This window comes from Lissotriton helveticus, chromosome 4_1, assembly GCF_964261635.1.
Source record: "Lissotriton helveticus chromosome 4_1, aLisHel1.1, whole genome shotgun sequence".
Classification (NCBI taxonomy): domain Eukaryota; kingdom Metazoa; phylum Chordata; class Amphibia; order Caudata; family Salamandridae; genus Lissotriton; species Lissotriton helveticus.
In genome coordinates this window covers 1,257,231,499-1,257,253,612 of record NC_136063.1, presented here as the reverse complement: position 1 = coordinate 1,257,253,612, position 22,114 = coordinate 1,257,231,499, and the positions used below count along the sequence as shown (strand labels likewise).

Here is a 22,114-nt window from a genome sequence, read left to right as displayed (position 1 = left end):
CAAAGGAGGGGCCTTGAAAGCCATCCAAAAATGAAATTTAAAAAAGAACCAACACAACCAGTTTCTGAAACATGTGGAGAAGTGTGGCTCAATGATTAGAGAGGCAGACCCTGATGCAGAGGTCTGACCCAGACCAGGGTTCAATTCACGCCTCGGCAGGTCTTGGGCTCTATTTCCCCGCACCTGATAATTCTCGCCACGGTGCCTATTCTAATCATGGGTCCCACTCTGCAACTCTGCAACTCTGGGCAATAGCTTGCTTAATCTCCACAACAGCCCCAACAGCGCTGGGATGCCTGGCTTCACCTTGGGGGTGCCCAGGAGTGGGCACTTCACAGGGAAAAGCCAGGAAGGGTTCCACAGCGGTATGTGTACAGCGCCTTGAGACCCCTTCGGGGACGATATGTGCGCTATATAAGCACTACTACACATCCTCTGTATGTAAAAGTATATAAATGAGGGACCCACTTTGTTCCAGTTCCAAATGCTTAATCACTAAAGATGGAAATTCTATCTTCAGCACACGGACAAGTGTTGCATGACCATCCCATATTATCCATCTTTTCTCGATCACCATTAAATGCATGAATATAATTCACAAGGAAAGGACAAGGTTCAGGTCATGTGAAGAAAGAGGTCTGAATGATTAAGAATACGAAAGAGGGCACAGTCGGTAAATATCTTAATCTCATGTCGCCCAACCCATTTTCCATCCTACTCCTGGGAGGAATCCTCCCACACACATTCCTGTGCAGTGTCACAGAAAAGATATTTTGAAGAAACAGCCGTCACCACTTGAGTATCTATTGACGTTTACATAAAATGGTTCATTCATGGTTATGTGGTTGGCCTCTCTCTCCTGACTAGAAGTTACTTCTTGCTTATCGTTCCAAATACTAAGCTTACTAGAAAAAATATAAATGTTTAACCTCTTACACTCCTTCAGTATGCCAGGTAAAGGGAGGGTTATAAAGAATATGGTCTTAACTTTGCTGCTACAGAATTAGCTTGCAAAAGGATAGCAGGTGTTTTCCATTGCACTCAGTGAGAAAAATGGTCTAATGGTGTTCATGCCCATCCTGCACAAAGGTTCAGTATAGTAATATTATCAAAATCTGTTCAAATTAAATTAGTTAGAACTCACAGAACATTGTCTATTTTTTTGTCATGGAAGAGTGGGTTGTTTTTAGTCATGCCTCAGCCAAAACCTTTTGATTTTACTAAAACTATGTATAATATACCTGCTTATTAGGGCTTTCAGTGAGCCCTCTTCCTGTTTTTTGGAAAGAATGTTGGAGGACCGGTGCTACTATAGTGTTTGAGGTTGTGTTTTTTTAGTAGCTGATCAATGCCAATGCATTCACACCACAGACAGTCCTTCTAAAATGTTTAAATATTTGGCATTAAGTGTTGTCATTCACTCGCAAATCTACATGTTGGTGGGAATGGCAAGACAATCACATTGCTGAAATGTGTGTAACAATATTTGTGCACATCTGTTCATGTTGAGGGAGGAAATGTATTTAATCAGGTTTCTCAACTACTGACTTGCATGTAGAATTCAGCTTTTAAACTTGGATGATGTATTTAATAATTTAACTGAAATACTCACATACAAGCCAGCTACAAACTGTATAATAGAATTATATTTTTCGTACATGAAATTGGTTTTACTATGAAGTTATAAGATTTAAGTACTGAGACATAGGGAAGTATCATTAAGGGGATTGATCATACATTTAGTAGGTATCCACTTATATATTGGTCATTTGGCAATTACCTAGTGACCCTGGAATAATAGGAACGAATACTATCCATTTACAACACGTTCATGTATATTTAGAGTGGTAGCGCAGTAAATGCAACTTTTAGCCACCTCACAAATGTTGCTTATGGGAAGAGATGGAATGGCTGACCGAGGTTTGAGGAATCAATAGGTCGATTTCCAAACTCCTACTATAGTACGTACAGCACTACACTGCTTTGTAGGTATGCTTGCACTATATCAAATCACATACGTATGCAGTGTACAAAATATTGAAAGGCAGATCACTACATTGTTTATCCTCTTTGCCTTGCTCTGAAATATAAATACTATGGAAATAATTTGCAAGTGAAAGGCAATTTATACAGATAGCCAAGTAATAAATGGTAGATCCCAAGGACTAAATGATGCGATTTATGAAAAACCATTAAAATATTTTGGGGCAGTGTCTTGTCGAGACCCAACATGCAGCTTCTTACGAGGTGGTGATTACTTTTATGGCCTTAACCTTCTCAATGATATCCCAACATGAGAAAAAATAAATCTGGTCTTTATGAGGAGGAAGTGATTCTAGACCTGGTGACCTGCTCAGATGAGACACTAGATCCTGTTGGAGCGGAGTTTCAATGAAGAGAGCTGAACTGCACTCCTTCTTTCCACCCCCGCCTCCATCCACAAGCATTCCTCGCAGGGGAAGGACACCTTTTGTAGGAAGTTGGCTCTGTATATACTATACCAAAATGAGGTATAGTGCGCACAGAGTCCAGTGGAGCCCCAAAGGTAGGCAAAGGTAATAGTTGATAGCACCTTACTCTCTATTTGTGGTAAGCCTGGGCGGAGCAGTACTACGCTGAGGTCCAGAGAGTGGGGGACCAACTCCGTGGAAACTCTGCTCCGCCTCAAGTCCCCTAGGAAGAATTACATTACTGATTTTTTTTTTTTAACCTTTAAATTATATTTACTTACCTGAACTGCGGTGTCCCTGGGCTGCCGCCCTCCTCTTCCTCGGTTTCACGGTGATCTGCGCATGCGCATTTCTTGCAAGGAATGTGCGAGCGCATGCGCAGAGCGGGAAACCAAGGAAGAGGAGGACGGCAGCCCGGGGACTCCGCAGTGAAGGTGTTTATTTTTTTTTTTACCTTCAGAGTATATTTAATGTAATTCTTCCTAGGGGGGTGGGGGGTGGGGAGGCGGGCCTGGGCAACTGCGCTCCGGAGTGTGGAGAGTTGTGCATACTTCATGGAACGCAGAGTAGGCACAACTCCAAGGGCGGAGCGGAGCTCTCCACCCACGGTTAATTTGTGGTAGTGTGGGCGAGCAGTAAGGCTTTATCAGAGGGTAGTGTTAAGCATTTTGTTGTACACACTCAGGCAAGAAACAATGTCACACACTAAAAGACTGAACTCAGACCAATTTGTTTTATCAAAAATATTAGTTATTTCATTTCTAGAACCAAACCAAGCCTGTTGCAGGTAAGTGAAATCATACTTAGAACATCTAATGCAGTGATTTACAGTTGAATGCAGGTTCAAATGCAGTTGGTTGAATTACGGGTAAATCAACAGTTCGAAATTACTTTAAGTTACTTTGTAGATTACTGTGCACATTACTTTTTAGAGCACTTAAAGTTACTTTTTGTAATCAGTGTAATATGCCTAAATATCACACTGAGACATTTCTTAGACAAAGGGTAAGCAATTCACTTTTTGTACATTTGCAGTTTTTCAATGTTTTATACAAACCAACTCCACACTTAGAATAATGTTTAAGGAAAGGGGGGGGGGGGGGGGGGGAGAGAAATCAGACTTAGCACCCAAAGTACAATCGCACCGGGGCACGGGCGGCTGGGTGCTGTTTTGGCGTCGGGAGGCTGTTTTCAATGGGGATTCTCCGGTTACAACAAAGACTGCAGGCTTGGGGACGAAGATCTTCTGGAGGTGACCACCGTTTGCAGAGGTAAGTTGGGATGCCGGGAGACCGTTGGCTGGGCCACCCAAGGCCATGGGACGTCGGGTACAGGGATGACTTTAGGCTTCAGATTCTCTTATCAGCTCCTTGCAGAGGAGCCTCCTGAAAGGGGCTGAAGATGTCCATTGGAGATTCGAGGCAGGTCAAATCAGCAGATCTAAGGTTAGGACCGCCAGGAAGACCTCCTTGTGGTGTTGGGTCACTCAAACTCAGGCAGTGGGCATCAGGTGCTGGAGCCAGAGTCTGTGGGTGAGCAAATCCGGTGCGCACAGGAGACAAAGTCTTGGTTTCGGAAGGCAGGGCAGGTCCTTTGGGTTCTTGAGGGCTGATGGCTGCAGGACACACCTGGATTTCGCTGGAGCAGGTTCATGGTGTTGACAGGCGGGTAGGAATGGAGCCAAGTCTGTGGGCGTCCTCCTCTTCTTAGTTCAGAACAGCTTCTTCGGTCCTTCTTCTCATCGGTTCTTGTCGGAGGTGGTAAGGTTCAGGGTTGCCCCTAAATACTACATTTAGGGGCGTTACAGGTAAGTAACGGTGGGACTGAGTTGTGCTTCAGCTTGCCTCCCCCACCTGAGGGGTGGGGTTGGCAAAGGTGGGCACACCTCCCTTCCTCACTTTGTTTTCCCTCCAATTCTTTCGCCCAAAGTGGGGGTCAGAACCAGTGGGGACCAGTTGCTAGAAGCAGCAGAGGCCTGGGGTAGCTCACAAAGGCCTTTGAAGCTTCCTCTTCATGGACACAGCCCATCCTGGGGAAGGGGGCTTGGTACCTCATCCCAGGATATGTGTAGTTTCAGACCCCCTCCCCCGAGAGCAGCAGCCTCGCGAAGCAGAGATCCATGTCTGATGGTGGCAGCTGGCGAGCAGCCACTTAGCCAGGACACTAGGATTAGATCGTTTTTCAGAAGGCATCTCCAAGATGCCCTAGGAGTGCATTTTTTCATTAAATCCCACACTGGCATGAGTGTGGGTTTAATGTGCCGAGACGTTTGATAACAAACGTCCTAGTTTTCAGTTAGGAAGTTATGGTGCTGTGGAGTTCGTAATGACAAACTGCCAGCACCAGATACTCTTAATGGCATTCCTGTACTTACAATGTCTAAGAATTAGCTTAGACACTGTAGGGGAACGGGGCTGATGCACCTATACCCTCACCACTGGTATGATGCACCCTGCTAGAGGGGTGGCTTACCTATGCCAGGGCAGCGATTTGTCGGCATTGCACACAGTGTGCCATGTCGACGGTTCCCTTTGTTCTGCACCAAAACACGCAGTCTGCAATGGCAGTGTGTGTATACAGGTAAAGGTACAGGGCCTCCAAGGGTGGCACAATAAGTTCTGCAGCCCTTAGAGGCCTTACCTGGCCACAGTGCCCTTTGTGCCTGTGATACCATCTACAAGCGAATGGCAAGTGGCCAAGAGTGTCAATTGGGTTTTGTCATAATGCAGTTTTAGGGAAAGAATATAGCCCCTGGGTATCTGGTTGGCAGGAACCCAATGCACACTCAGTTAAAGTACATCAACAGTAGGGCAAAAAGTGGGGGCAACCATGTTAAAAGAGGGCACTCTTACACCTTTTCAGTGCACAGGCAGGTGTCATGTGCTAGACCGCGTTTCATCAGCTGCTCAGTGCTTCCAGCGATTGAGAAATCATCTGGGATAGGACCCATAGAGTTGCACATCCAGAAAAATCGCACTCCTTGTACGATTACAGGAGTTCATTATTTTCCAAATTAAAGAAAACATCTTGGCGACAGCTCACGAGTCCAGTGTAGATTCAGATTTAAGACGGGCACACCTGCTATTTTCCAAGATGTGTCAGAAACTGCTCTTGCTAAACAAAGATATAAAAGAAGGTACCACCTACCTAGAATCAGAAAATATTCCCCACAGGGAAGCTTCCCTTTCATATTGCTTTCCTTTTCAGGTTTATTTAAAAAACACAGTGAACTCCAGGACTGAAGATTCAAAGAACCCAGGGCCGAAACTTCCAGAGATGGATGCAGAACCAACAGACTTGTCGACTGCCAAACAAAACAAGAGGCAGAAACACAGATATTCTAGGAGTCACTGTACCACCCGTTGAGCAAGAATGCGGCTGTTTCACGTGTTAAAGGAGGGATGGTAATCGACTGATTCTGATTGGGTTACCCTAGAATAGGACTGTGCAATGCTGGTTCCGACCTTATCCAAAGGGTTGAAATAGTTTTCAGAGATACTGTAGGAGAGAGCCATTTACAGGCGTTATTCAACATAGTCTTAATGAACACAGATAGTCAAGAGGTGGTGTGGGATATGATATGGGACACTGCAAAGCCAGTACTACTATGCAAACTCATAACTCACTTCCCTTACGGTATCAGGATAATACAAAGAAAGAAACCAGACAGGTGCTACAGTTAATGATGCAGCACAAAAATGACTGTTCACACAAGACATTTAGTAAGGTCAGAAAGGCTAGAGGCAATATGGAGCATTTGAGGAAGGGAAAACTGCCACATAAACTGTTCTATACATAATATTAAGAGGAGAGTAAGCAGATGGCATACAAAATATGTAGGGCTGGACTACAAATATCACATATAACAAATCAAACATGCTAATGGCACATCACACTGTGATGAGAATATAGCCAATGGGTTTACACATACATTCCTGTGAACTGTAAAGGAGGGAGTAGTGGTCTTCAAAAACAGGATGCTTGCCATCTTTAGTTTGACTCCTTTATTTGAACCAGTTAGCGGAGGCATTAGAGCAACTAATTAACTTGGAGCTCAAAAAGGCAACTGGAACATTACAGAGGGGAAAGATTCCTGGTGTGGGTGGCTTTTCTGCCTCCTTCAACAAGGCCTAATCTAAAACGTCCAAGCTGAGCTACTTCCAAACGTTTCCTATTGTTTCTTAATTGTTACTCAGTTATTACCTCCAGGACACTGCTCCTCACAGTAAAACCTGATAAGAATCCTCAAGAGTTTGTTTAACTTTTCACTAAGATTTTACTGGATACAGCTTGGCCACACTTGGTCTCTCTAAGCCGTACATTTCAAAAGATTAATCCAAAATAAAGTGTTTTACGCATCGAAAAAGATTCAGACATCACAAGGTAGTCCTGTTTGTTAAAGATATTCATGGTTTCTTAACTAATTCTATGACCCCTCAGTAGTAGAAGATTTTTCCAGGATATAAGGATTTAAATATACATTACACAATATTTACTTTGATAGGCCTTTCACTTGGAGCCATTCATTACAGTGCCAAGGCTTGGAATCCAGATCCAATTAAATATTTAGGTAGGAATATACTCGGAAGAACCAATAATATATACAAATCGAATAGGCCAATTAAATATGCTTCAAGGGAGGGGTTGAATAGACCAGAGGTATCCAACCCTTTCTTCAATTAGAGTTACTTTTCATCAATCAACATCATCCCACACTACTAACCACATAACTAACAGTAAACACCAAATTATACGTGGTCATCAGATTTTTTTTTTAAATGTTTAAGTTTGCACACTTTGACTCCAACTCATTCAGCCTCACACTTTAGCTACTCAACTCTTTCCTCTCTGCCCAGAGCTTACACAATCACAGTGTGGATGACCGTGCCAGAGCCAGCCCACTGCAGTAGGTGGCACTGGTGCATGGCTATGTTGCAGACTCATGCAGTCAGGTCGATTGGTGTGTGTGTGTGTGAGCAGGCAACTTTGCTGTTGGTTAGGCGGGCTTCTACCTCATGGGTCCGAAACTCAGAATTCCTCCGTCCTGTGATATGCATAAAGGTAAGTTCCACATCCTTTGAATCACGTGTTCTGTATGGCTCTGTATAGTAAAAGTAACATTCTAGCACCTGGAGAGCTACTTGTAACTCCCAATCTACCCTTTGTAGACCCCAGAATCACAGATTGCTAGGTATTGAAGGCCAGCTTGCTTAACCAGCACTGGCAAAGCCAATAGGTATCCCTAAATGCGAGCTATTGGCTTTAGTACCGTCTTTCAGCAATGTTGCAGAGCAGCGTGGCTGCTGTGTAGCAGGACTAAAAGTTAGAAAAAAGCGATATGCTGGGGAATGGGAAACAAAGACAACGGGAGAGAACAAGCAGCACAGACAATGGGAAGGCACACAGATCGCAATGAGGCGGCCACTGGTTATGGCATAGGGTGGTGTAACAGACAACTGGGGGAGGCAAGGGGGTTGGAAGATAAGAAGCAACACAGACATGGGCGGTTGGGAGATTTAGGAGGCAACACACAAAGAAATATGGACAAGGAGGAAGGAAAAAGAGTTCCTGAATCACATGCCAAGCACTGGAAGGGCACTAATCAAAATGAAGCAATCGGTATTTGGTCAATGCTCCACCAGGAATAAGAGGAAGTGAAAGTGGCATGCGCTGGTCAATTCGGAGGAAGCAAATAAGGGGCTCCAAAGCTCATGTAGTAAACAATCTTTTACAAGAGACAGCACTTGCATGCGGTTTTAGGTGAGGTCTAAAGATTATCATCCTCTACCTTTTGCTCGGTGACACAAACAACTCTGCCCCCCCTCCTCACCCTCCCAACACATGCATCCTGAATTGCATTTTTAAAATTGTAAAACAGAAGTTTGAATCAATCCCGTGGAATGGTAATAGGCTGAAGGTTAACAGACTATTACCGGTATATCAGATGACTTTACTCGCAGCCAACATTACATGGGAAACAGAGATTAGCTCTGCTTTGGTCTCTATAAAACAAATGTGTAACCACTTGTGAACCACAAAGACCCTACTAGACTAGTCACATTTGACGTCCTACAGCTAGAAATAAGATTTTCATTCAGATGTGCTGACCAATAGTTTTAGTTTGGACAGATATGTAGGATGAAGGCAAGATAAGAGAATACATTTGTATCAGTTCCTTTCATTTAACAGAGAGGATTTCCACCTATTCATGCACACATATTGGACAAAGATGTGCATTATCAAAGAGGGATGTAGAAAAGACATGACATTTCTACAGGAGCTCTTTAAAGGCCATCAAGCAGGGGTGTTTCCTTATAGTATGGGAATGGTTTGGGTTAGTTCAACAGATTCCTCCTGATCTCATGAATATAGATAGGTGGAAGGAGGAATAAGGCTTCTCCATACCAAGGACACCCGGTCCATCGTATGGAGGAGAGCTACAGAATCATCTATATGCATGAGATTTAAAGAAAATGATTACAGTATATAAATGTGACAGTATGAGCACCGATTCTCTGAACGCTCCGCATGGCAGTTCAGATCGATGAACGGAATAGGTCAGTTTAGAAGGGCACACTTGAAGACCGATAGTAACCTTGTTTTAACATTAGTGCCCTTTTAACAAGGGGACAATGAATTCCAATATGTGCGTTACCGCACATATCAGAATTAGGAGTTTTACTGCATTCGCTGGATAAATATATGCAGGTAACACCAGTGGATACTTATTAGGAGAAAATGGCAAGTAAATACCGGCACATGCAGATTTTGCTGCGTTAAGGACCAACAGCCACATGTTATTCTACATTATGGTGGAAAACTCGTAATGGGACTTAATTATCACACGTGATCATTTTCAAACAAAATCAGTACATGTTTTTTTCGGGGGCAAGAACAATCATAACGCACACTGGCCCACTCATAACAAGGGACTAAGACTTTTAGGCAAAATAAGCTTATTCAAGATTACCAGTATAGAAGTTGCACTGGACCGACCCCCTTATGTTATTATTCGACTATAATGAAGACAAAGAGGAATATCTTCTGATGTAATAACAGTCACCAGGTAAACATTTATGCTGCTTGTAGTCCAGCCTACTACAGGTTAGGCATGCAAATCTTTACAACCTATTCAACTACAACCGTGGTAAATGAAGATGTGGTGTGTGAATCCAATGGTGACTCTTAGCTGTAAATGAGGACCGTCTACCCAAGTATGAGCAGGTTTGTACCCTTTTTTCAAACTTTTATATATTGTGAACTCACTTCGTAGAGACCAGGGCAATGATCAATTGGAGATGGTAAGGACAGTGGCATTATTCAACCAGGACCACAAAAAATTATATAGAGAAAAATTGCAAAATAAAGTTGTTAAAATAAACAACATTATGATTTTAAATACTTCAATATTTTCTGAATATTTTGTCACTCCAAATGTTTTGCAAAAGGAGGATACCAGTTTGTGGTTGAGGACTCTTACAAACTAATTTACCTTTCAATGCTCAAACGGATATAAAAAAAAAAAAAAAAAAAAAAATCTAAAATTTACCTCAATGAAGAAGTAGCAGATACCACGGAGACCATATGTAATGCAGGGTTTGTTTTTTCCCAACCAGTAATTATCAGAAATGCAAACATAGTCAACATCCTTGAAAAAAGTATCCTTCCGAGCAAAGATTAGGTCATCCAAGCCTTCTGAGCCAGATTCTTCCATGCCTTCAAAGCAGAATTTAAGGTTGACTGGAACTTCCTGCAAAAAAGAGCAAAACGATTATACAGTTTATATAATTATTCCTAGATTAAAGTGCACACACAGAAATACATATAATAAATCAAAAAAATAATATTCTTTTTTGGCCCTGTAGTATGGGCTTACGAGAATTTTTTAATTTTACTCCATCAATACTTTATATTACACCTCTAGGTTTCTTTTTTTGCATTTACAGCAAATGTGGAAAGTTTCAGGATTATCACAATAATGTGCCATCATGACCATTAGTAGCCAAAGGGAGGAGTAATCTAAGAAGCAGCCATCTACCCTGCGCATACCATACCAACAGCTGTGGAATTTCTATAGCTGTGCCCAGGACATATTGTTTGGGGGGGGGGGTAAAGGACAATAGGTTTATGTTTATTTTGTCCATGGAACAAGTAAGCCCAAACCCCCTGCAGCACAAACCTGTTGGCTGGCAGTTTACAGTACGACACTATGGAGCAGGGAAGAGAATGGTCTGCAGTTGAGGTAATATTTCAGTCCATACATTAATACTGTTTGAACTTGTATTTATTTATGGTTCATTAATGTAAGGCCTTGATAATTAGGATGAGCTCTCTAAATAAAGGTTGTAAACTCGGACTGCACTACTGACAGTGGTTCCAGGGAAAAAAAAAGTGGGCACACGTTTGCAAAGTTTAACAATAAGAGGCTGCGTATCATGCTCCCAGAATTCGCTCTGATGAAATACAAATATTTGCATAAGCTCGAAAACAAGAATGGAAATTCTTTGCTTTCAAAATAAAATTTTAATGAGGGCGTGGCTTGGACGCCGGAGAAATGGCGGCGTAGTTTTGTCCTCCTCCAGGCAGCTACGATCTTTTACACACGGAGGGCTGCAATCCGACCACATTTCCGGATCCAAGAGAGAATTTGGATGTCGGAACATCATACCCAAATACCCTGAAAGTTTGAGCCGAATCTGAACCAGGGAAGCTGAGGAAACGACTTTCTTGTCCTGACCGCCGGTGACTGCAGAGCGGGACGGAGCCCGGACCCGGCTGCGCAGACGAGGCCTCCCGGAGCACCTGGCTCACCTCGCCGAAGTTGGAAGTGGAACCTATACAGCGCTGGGGATGGCTTGAGGAAATCAGACCTCTGCAACTAGAAGTACATCAAGGTCGTGAGTAGTAAAAGCGCTCTCTCACTAGAGTTTATCAGCAAAATTAAGTGGTGGAAACGGCGCGAAGAAATGCCCGTTTAAAATGGCGGATTGACTGCGCACCCGATTCCTTGCACAAGACGTCCTGTGTCCCCGCTCCTGTGGCCCGTGCTGCTGATAGTGGACCAGCAGGGCATTATGCACACAAGTAATATTCCCTAATGAGCGTATTCACTGCGTACCTGGCGAGATGCCAGCCTTCTATGTTAATCGGTAAAACTGTGAAAAACGAATGAATGCCCGGCCGGTGCACGTTAGCAGCCATCGGTTCACTAACGAGCGCAAGAGCATGTCTGACCACAAGGTTTTTTTTTGAAGACAGAGAGCAGTAGCCTATTCAGTATGTGACTGCCAGCAGCCGGCAATCGTTGAAGGTCAATCACGCTCTGCAGCAAGTGAAATAAAGACAGTGACGGGAGCCTAAAGACTCCAGAAAAGGACGCAAAAACACCGGCAGGCAACAGCGCGGCACCTGAAAACGCAAAACGCTCCAACAAAATGGCGCCAGACAAAGTACTAAGACTGGTCTTAGTGTTCAGCGACATAGTATAATGCCCTCATGGTGCCATAGTGTCTACTGGCATAAATAGAAAAAAAAAAAAAAAAAAAAAAAAAACAGTACACGTGTGCATTTTATTGTCTTTTACACGGTCTCCCCCCACACTAAGGCACATTGACAGACTGTGTGCAGAACGGGGCATAAAATTACAGAATTTCGAATTCTATGAAGGCAGCCAGAGATGGTGACATCACAACTAGGCCACCCTGTCGCAAAACGCCTAAAATCCCCGCATGCAGGCAGTTGAGTGAACTGAAGCCAAGTGAAGTGAAGTGAACCCAAGTGCAGCACTGGATAGAGGGCAAGACCATATGACACTCTAGAGAGCAAGAGTTTGCTGTTTCGAATTGCAGACCCCACAGCGACTTAGGTGCATACTGCTTACCTGCTTGTCTTCTGCTGTAATTACCCTCACAAACTGATATTTACAAGGTGTAACTGGGGATATTTACAAGGTGTAATTGTAAAGATCATCTTCAAAAAGGAAAGAAAGGGAGAGGTGTATATTCTGCTGGCCTGCACGGTCCAAATATACACGGCCCAAATACAGATTGGTCTCAACGCTACATGCCTGAAACGCCAAGGCACCTACACAACCCATCGCCTCACGCATCTAAAGTATGGGAGACAAGGAAAATGGTACAGCTTCTAAACGCCTGAAATCTAACCCACCGACACCGATAAAAGGGAACAAAGGGAACAAAAAAATGGAGGAAGCCGTGGAAACAATCTTGAGCAGGCTAGAAGAAGTCAGAGACTTGGCCAAGTCCACCAAGGAGGAGGTTGTTGCTATCCGCCAAGACATTAAAGACATCAACTCGAGGTTAGCGGAAACTGAGACCAGGATAAGCAAATTGGAAGACTTTGAAAATAAGACATGTGGAGCTATCAAGAACCTTTCCTTATGCTCTGACCATCTCGTGAGGAAGGTTGCGGAGTTGGAGGACAGAAACAGAAGAGGGAATCTAAGAATTTTTGGTATGCCGGAGAAATCGGAGGAAAAACATGACTCATGCATACCCTTCCTCGAAGAGTGGTTCACGCAGGCCACAAATCTAACTTTCACTCAGCCACTGGAGTTTGATAGAGCGCATAGGGTGCCAGGACGAATCTCAAAGGACCAAAAGGGACCAAGAGCGATTGTGTGCAAACCACTAAGGTACCAACACACAGAACAGATACTCACCTTCGCCCGCAAACACAATCACGTGCTGTGGAAAGGCCAGAAAATCTTCATCTCACAGGACTTCAGTAAGGAAACAATGGAGACCAGAAAAGCCTTCCTTGCAATGAGGCCCCAACTAAAGTCACTTGGTCACCTGTATGGCTTTATTGGTCCAACTAAGTTTAGAGTAACGATACAAGGTGTGTCTCATGTGTTCTCAGACCCGCGAAAACTACGACAACTCCTGTTCGACCGTGGAGATGGCAGTATGGAAGTCTCCCCCCCAGCTCAACAAGGAGCCTCTGCGTCTGGCCTAGGATAAACTCTGGTTTTGAAATTTTGTACTACCACTCCCAGACTCCAGGATCCTTAGAGAAGTGCCTATCTGAACTGGATTTGACATGAGGCTCTCTTGGTTGGTGATCACGACTGGTTTTGGACGGTAATGATACGGTAATGTACGGTAATGTACTCTGTACCCTTGGGCCCTATATCAGCTAATCATCAGACTCCAGATCTATATTGGAACGATCCCTTGAACGATCTGATGAACCTTTAACTTGAAATATCTATATTAGAACGATCCCTTGAACGATCTGATGAACCTTTAACTTGAAATATGTATCATTAAAGCTGCGTCAGTATGGTTCTATCCTTGCTACCACACCCACGATACCATACCTATGCTACCATGATACCATGATACCACGTTACCATGATATTGCTCATGTCCCTTATGGACCTTAAATAGGCGCTATGCTGTGCTGTACTGTTGATCTGTTGTTGAATGCGCTTTCGACAATTCTTTTGCAGGTACTGATATATTTGGTCACGATACTGAACCCAAAGCAGTGACTTTCCTGTGTTTAATGTTCTGACACCAGCGTTGGTTATTGTTTGTTGTTGCCTACACACTTGGGCTATTTTCCTCAGAATTAGGGTTGCAGCCCGTAGAATTGCTAGTTAAGAGTAAGTTGCTTGGAGGCGGCCGCATGGTCGTCATTCCCGAGTCGCTATGTTCTGTTGTTTCTACTATTGGGGAGGGAGGGGTGGGAAGTGGGTGAGGGTGGGGGGCGGAGGGAGGTCGATAGGGAGGATGGGGGGGATTGTTTTGATATTTTACATATGGTTTTGTTTAGTTATGTCCATCTTGCTTACTAGCTTGCATCCAATGTACCACATTATGTTCCGAAGCTTTTACTCTGTACTTCTGTTTCCTGCATACTGTGCTAGCCCCACATTATATGTGTTAAAAGGTGCTTCCACGACCCAATCCTTATGTATACACATGTGTTATGAGACGATATTACTGGATGCATAATTGATGGCTGCTGTTATAGATACTCCGATAGGGACGACAACCATAACTAACCTTAGAATCCTATCATTGAACGTGAAAGGACTTAACCAGCCAGTTAAACGCCAAAAGACACTTGACTATCTACGAAGGCAGCGTGGAGATATAGCCTTATTGCAAGAAACAAAACTAGAAGCAAAGCAATTTCACACATTGCGCAATAAGTATTTTACTGAAGTGATAGGCTCTGAGGCGATCTCAAAGAAGAATGGGGTGGTAATGCTAGTGGCCAAGAATGCAAATGTGGAAATAGTCTCTAGTGCAATAGATACAAAAGGCAGATGGGTCTCAGCGAGACTAATCAAGGATGACACTGAATTCTTTATCACGACTGTCTATGCCCCAAATACATATGATCCGTCCTTTTGGGTAGGCCTAACGAAGCAGATAAACTCCATCCCCGACACAGCAGTCCATATTCTGGCGGGCGACTTCAATCTCCCACACGACCCAATACTAGATAGAGACTCTAAATGCGTCTTTCGCCCGGGGAAGGCCCATAAGGCATTCATGAAACTGTGCAATAGATTTCATTTGGTGGACACGTGGCGTTTGATGCACCCTGATGGCAGAGACTACTCATTCTACTCCCCACCGCATGACTCGTTCTCAAGAATCGACTATATACTCATATCTAATAACGCGGTGGCAAGAGTTGAGGACGCGGACATTGCTCCCAGATTAGTCTCTGATCATTCCTGCATTTCCCTTACATTATCTAATATTAAACCGACCACCCGACAATCTATGTGGCGATTCAATGACACCATTATCAATGACACAAAACACAAAGAAACCCTTGACACTGCCATTAAAGACTTCTTATTGTTAAACAAGAGGGGGGACACTTCAGACACCACCCGATGGGATGCATTGAAATCCACCATAAGGGGAGTCATTATAAAAATATCGTCTGCAATTAATAAGAACCGCACTGCAGCCTTGCTGAAATTAGAGGAGGACATTTCAAAACTCCAGCACACATACTTGAGGAGTAGAAACCCTGAGGTCCTAACCGAACTGTCCAATCAGAAATACACCTATAACAAACTTATTAGTGAAAAGGCGGGAATTTGGCTAGACAGGAGGAAGCGTTTCAAAATTTGTGACTCGAACAAAGCCGGGAAGGGACTAGCGGCTTATCTTAAATTTAAAATTCAAAAGAATACCATTGCATCCTTACTCGACGACAATGGGACTCCTAACTCTGATCCCACTAAGATTGCGAATATCTTCAAGGACTTTTACGAGAAACTTTATGCTAGGAACATGCACATAGACAGCGAGAAAATGGAGAAATACCTCTCCAATTGCACGCTCCCAACATCCACGGGGGCAGAAAGATACTCCTTGAATGAACCAATCTCTGAGTCGGAGGTTATTAGCGCGATCAAATCCCTCAAAAAGGGGAAAGCCCCTGGGCCTGACGGCTATACAGCACAATTTTATAAGACCTTTGGCCATATTCTTTCCACCCCTCTCCTAGAGGTCTTCCACGAAATTACCAATACAGGTAAAGTTAAGGGGACTATGGCAGAGGCTGTAATTGCGGTAATACCCAAGGAAGGCAAAGACCACAAACTCCCCAAAAATTACAGGCCTATCTCACTGATAAATTTAGATTGTAAGCTCCTAGCATCAATTTTAGCGAATCGCATTCAAAAAGTCCTGCCGTCTCTAATACATCCCTCGCAGGCCGGTTTTCTAAAGAACAGGCTCTCGAGCGATAATACGAGAATCCTGGCTCATGTCATTGAAAAAGCGAGACTCTTATCTACACCCACCATCGCCATTACACTAGACGCTGAAAAAGCGTTCGACAAAGTAGACTGGGCTTACTTAAATGCTGTACTACATAAATTCGACCTGGGTCCCATATTCACTAAATTAGTCATGTCCCTCTATGCCTGTCCCTCTGCTAGAGTACGAGCTGGCGGCGCTTTTTCCTCCCCATTTGGTCTAGAACAGGGTACTAGACAGGGATGTCCATTATCCCCGTCCTTATTCCTCCTGGCTATTGAGCCTTTTCTGTACTACATAAGGGAAAACCCTGACATCGCTGGAATCCGGTTCACTGACTGTACAATTAAACTCACGGCTTATGCAGACGACGTGTTGGTCATGAGTGAACAAGCTGATAAGGCTATCCCGGCGCTAATGTCCACAATAGAAGACTTCTCAGCTGTTTCTGGATATTCCTTGAACAAGGATAAAACTGAGGTGAAGTCATTAAATAACCTATGTGATAAAACCATCCTGGGCGACTCCGGGCTTACCTGGCAGTCGAAGAGTTTTAAATATTTGGGAATGGAATTCGAAAAGGACTTGATATCCACCTTAAAAATTAATGAGGAGATACTCTACAAGAAAACACAAAAGCTGCTGGACGGGTGGTCTCCTAAATTCCTCTCGTGGTGGGGAAGGGCTGAAACACTAAAAATGATGATCAGTCCCTTGGTAAATTATATGTCATGTATGCTCCCCATGACCTTCACGGAGGACTTTCTACATAGAGTTGAGAAACTGATCTCGGATTTCCTGTGGAAAGGGAAGAAACCGAGAATTGCCATGAAAAAATTGCAACTTCCAAAGATTAAAGGGGGATTAGGATTGCCAAATTTCAGAAACTACCAGACCGCCTTTCTCTGTAAGCAGGGAGCCTCCTGGTTTACCGAAGACCCTGTCTACACGCCCTTATGGATCAGTATTGAGAAATCCATTATAGGCAAAGCCCCACTCTCCGCAGTCCTAACAATGGACCTCTCACACCTCACGAACTCTAAATACATCATGCTCAATACCAAGAGAGCACTTCTGCGGTTAGATCGCATCCATGCCACTGGTCAACGGATCCACAATTCCTCCTCTGCGTCCTTATGGCGTAACCCGTCCATTAAAATTAGCGGATCATCCATCATATGGGACCACTGGTCCGATAAAGGTATTAATGTGGTCTCTGATCTATATGAAAATAATATGCCACTGCCATTCTCGACTCTACAGGCCAGACACTCCCTACTACCGATCGACTTCTATGCCTTCTTAAAGCTAAAATCAGCCTTATCCACTAAAACATTCAAGCTAGTGAAGCCTTGGCTAAAAGCTATGCTACCCCACTTTCAATCCTCTGGACATTTTGTCTCTAAAATATATAAACTACTGGCGCCAACGGCAAACAAGTCGATGAGGCGCAATGAGATAAAATGGGAATCAGAAACAAACAACACTGGCATAAGTATAGACTGGGTCAGGATACATGCATCAGCACTCACACACAAGGTATCACCGATACTATCACAGACCAAATATATGATTATTAACAGGGCATTTTGGACCCCACAGAGGCTATTTAAGGTTGGCCTGCGGGATACACCGAATTGCTGGAACTGCTCTTCTGGTATTGGTGACCTTCCGCACATGCTGTTTGATTGCCCCATGCTTCACACCTTCTGGGCAAATATCTTTGACTACATTGGGCACACGCTCCACATACATCCCACGAGGGAATTCATCTACATTCTCCTAGGAGCATTAGATCCAGCACTAAAGGGTGACCATGACCGCCAGCTCCTGGACCTTCTACTAACTCTAGCATGTAAGGTGATCCTGTGCAATTGGAAATCAACGGGTGAGGTCTCCTTCAATGCATGGAGGGAATGGCTGTCCTGCATCAGGGGCACTGACAACCCCGCGTTACACTCATCACCGTGGCAGGTCACCAACAAAAACTTATGGTCTTCATTGGACCGAGCCTCCTTCACCTTTGACCCACCCTGAAGTTCCAAATGATGAGGTCTGTATTCAGGGAATTATGGGTTGCATGCTGTGTGAACTGTAATGGCTATATCTTGTGCTCACGGGCTTGACAATCTTAGAATCACGAAGCAGGAATGATGAAATATAAAATGGTACTATACGACTTGTTTTAGACGGAGGGCTTTACGGAACTATATACAAATGTGAGAATGCAAGGTTGGTACTTTATTTTCCTTCACTGTATACGTATTGTTTTGTGTAATAACCCATGTCTGACTGCGGTATTTTTGTAACATGACTAATTCTTCTGATGCCTTCTTGCCGCCATCATCTCTGTTATCATTTCTGTTATTGTTTTATAAAATAAAATATGATTTGAACATAAAAAAAAAAAAAATTTTAATAAAAGAAAATGCAACTAGGAAAAAATCTTTTTCTAAATGACTGACATTTTAGGTACCATTTCTTTAAAGTATCATTTAGTAAAATGTGTTGTGCATGCTAGTAATTCCAAAAAATATTCATAATGGTGGAAAAAAGAAAAAAGTTTAACCAGTTTCAATAGGATTATGGGAAACATGAAAATACACAAGCATTGGCAAAGTCAATAGGTCTGACATTGGTGGTCAGTATTGGTTTTCAATGCGTGTACTGTTTGAACACAGCTTTTGTAAAACTTACTGTGGGAGCTGCAGGCCCTCACCACTGTAACAAACATTGGCAAAAAGCTAAAATATTGTTAGGTCTCAAAAAGCACACATTGCCACAGTAGTTCTCGGCACTGAACAAAACCACTTTGTGTGCAGATATGCTCCCTGTGAAAGAGCAGATTGCTTATCACTCGCAGTGAAGCCAGCCGACAGATGGATAGAAAGACAGAATTTTTATAAAATCAAAGGGCCTAATTAGTGGCCCAATTCTTAAAGAAAGTCTCGACAAAAGTGCACCCCTCTTATGTCTTTGCATTAGTGCAGATTTACATATTTCATGGATTCACAAAAGTAGACCAGGAAATCGTACTCTGCAAAAATTCTCGAACTGCAATTCAGCACGAGAAAATATGCGTGTGTAGATTTGCTCCTGCGAAAAGCGGTTAGTTTACAAGTTCACTTTCCCTCCAACCACTTTTTAACAACCCTGGAAGAAGTTTTACTTTTCCAACCTTTCTCAGTATGGGAAGAAGATTAGAGAGGAGCAGGTGAAACTCCTTAAAAAAATGCAAGATGGTGGTTTGCACCAACTCAAAATGGCATTTTAACCCTGGATCTATTGCTTACCGCTACCTCTAGCCCCAGTATGTAGATCTGCGGAAAGGTGGTGAAATAAGGGCATTGCTATTATTCAAGCCCTACTATAGTATTAGCGCTGGCATAATCATAACAGCTATTACAAGAACTCTTACATAATGAGACTTCTGCAATAATTGGTTGTTGTGCTACATGGCACCAGAGGGACACGGAGAAAGTTTTAAGGGACAAGTAGATTTATAAACAAATCGCTCACATGGACAAGTAGGGACCACCAAAGAGATTACTCTAAACTATCAACATGACTCATTGCTGGGTTTGGATTTGAGGTAACTTTTAAATGAAATGTGACTTTAGAAAATCACAACTTGTTGCATAAATCTCCAGTAGCCTTTCCGGATAATATGTAGATGTTGTCACCCTAGACAACAGGCTGCCTCCCTTGCTAGGAAGCGTGAAGTGCTCCTAGGAACAGGGAGCAAAGAGAACTGCTGAGGAGGAGGAGGAGGAGCGACCTTCTCCAGCAGGATGACACCATGGGGAAGCCATTAGTGAAGCAAATGACAACACCTTTGCCTACCTGCTCCTTTGTGTAGGTAGGCAGACTTGTATCTCCTCCAGGGGAGTATGAAGGAGTGGGGGCGGAACCTGTTGCAGAACTAGTTTTCCAAGAAGAGTAGCTCATTGTGCTGGGCAAACCCCAGAGGTGTGCTCAGGGCTCCTCACAGGGCAACAAGGCTTACATGATCTTGGTTTGGGGTAGAGGCGCTTAGCCTGGGACTGTTTGGTAGCCAAACCCACAGGGAAGTGATATAAAATTAGAAGGGTAGCCTCATGGATACTATTGCCCAATTGGGTAGTGGGAAATCACCTTTCACAGACGAGAAGATGGCATTTAAGTGGCAGCCCAGATGCACAATCCTCAGATCACTAATGGACTGGAAGAAGGCAGAAGGACTGCCCTGCTGGTCCCTGGGTCCAGCAAACAGTGGCTGCTCCAAGACTGGACCTAAGGTACAAAGAGGACTGTGCCTGCGATGCCTACTCATGGAAAAGAGCTCCACTTGTGCCGGGAAAGGAGAATATCGGGGACCAGGTGGCTAGACTCCTGTAAAGCGCCAGAGCTACCAATAGCTTAAGGAACCTGCACCCTTCAAAAGCCCAGCAGCCCAAAACACCGGTGTGGCACAGTATGACAAAGAGCCCACTCTGCAACTGAGTAATGACCTCCCGGAGGTGTCCCATAGCTCTGTTAGCAACAGCTGAACCTGCTGTAACTGGGAGACCAGTGGCAACTGGACCTGCACCAGAATCTCCTGCTGCAATAGGACAGAGTCTTGAGGCAGGAGACGATCCCTCAAGTTCATGGACCCCAGGAAATTTCATTGCATCTCTTCAGCATCCTTCATTTCCAGCATCAAGACCACTTCTTGGCTGGAAGTTTTAAAGGAGAAGAGTAACTTGATGACCCCAAGACTTCTGACTGACTGGTAACCTACCCCCTTGACCCTAGTGGTCCCTGTGACTGACTCCCATCTGTTGTGGCTAAATCAAGAGGATTCTAACAGGAGTTTTAGCCTGTTGGCTACTAACTGCTTGCAACGATTTATAGCATATGACAGTTTAACCCTTTAGGTGCTGCCGTCGGCCAACGGTCGTCACGGGCACTACCTCCCCAGTGCTGCGTGCGACCGCTGGACGTCCAGTTCAGCACTGGATAATGGACAGCGCAGCACTGGGGAGGTTTGTTTACTAGCTCCTAAGGTGTTAAAGTAAAGTACTTTAGCGATTAGGATTTTTCAAATGTAAGTAATTTCCCCCTTGACAGATTATTCTTGCTTAGGAGTCCATTTTAGGCAAAAAAAATACACCAGTTGTATAAATGGTGTTATGTTTTTATTGTGTAGTGTTTTACGTGTGGTTTTGGTAACCCTAAATGCTTTACATTTATTCCTTTTATTGGGCACAACTGCCCTGGGCGACAGCTACCCAGGTTTGAGTGAAGGGGTTTAGACCTGATAAAGAGGGCGACATTTACATGGTGAGCGCTCACAAACACACCAACTAAAAAAACACTTTCGTACAAAAGGGAACAAAGGGGTTAGCAGAACATGAGCATCAACCGCATTCTCCCATTACTCTTTGATCTGCAGAGACGAGAGGCAAAACAAGGCATATGAAACACACTAATACCCTATTCAATGGCTTCGCTTGGCACGGTGGTGACTCAAGCAACCACAATAACTAAAACCGCTTTTGTTTTTCCAATGCAGATTCATAACAGCGGTTAATAACCAGCTATCAAGTCCCCCATATTGACACCAATTGCTTCCTACATACAGCAAAGATCAATTCCAAAGTCTACCAGATGGTAAAAAGAACTATTCTTAAATTATGGACATTCAATGCAGCTCATAAAGTCGATCAATTTGGCAACACATCCAGATTTACTAAGATATGTTGAGTGTATCTTGCCCATCAAGCATTTCCCGTGAATTCTTATATCTTTGTTAGGGGTCATCAAATCAACATCAATTATTGAACTCAAACTTTAATCGCTATCCAATTATACTGGAAATATATACTATTAATATTACATCATCCCAAAGTTCTACATTTACTTTGGTCAAATGTGTAAGACCTC

The 22,114-nt window shown here is 43.6% G+C and overlaps 1 protein-coding gene across 2 annotated transcripts in view; it reads right to left on the bottom strand.

Annotated features, from left to right (window-relative positions):
* The window catches only part of CNDP2 (carnosine dipeptidase 2), a 91,417-nt gene that overhangs the window by 42,290 nt on the left and 27,013 nt on the right, over positions 1-22,114 (bottom strand). For both annotated transcript variants that reach the window (XM_078687818.1, XM_078687819.1), the window contains exon 5: positions 10,000-10,200. In XM_078687818.1, the coding sequence (XP_078543944.1) occupies positions 10,000-10,200 (201 nt within the window). The remainder of the gene's footprint in view (positions 1-9,999; positions 10,201-22,114) is intronic.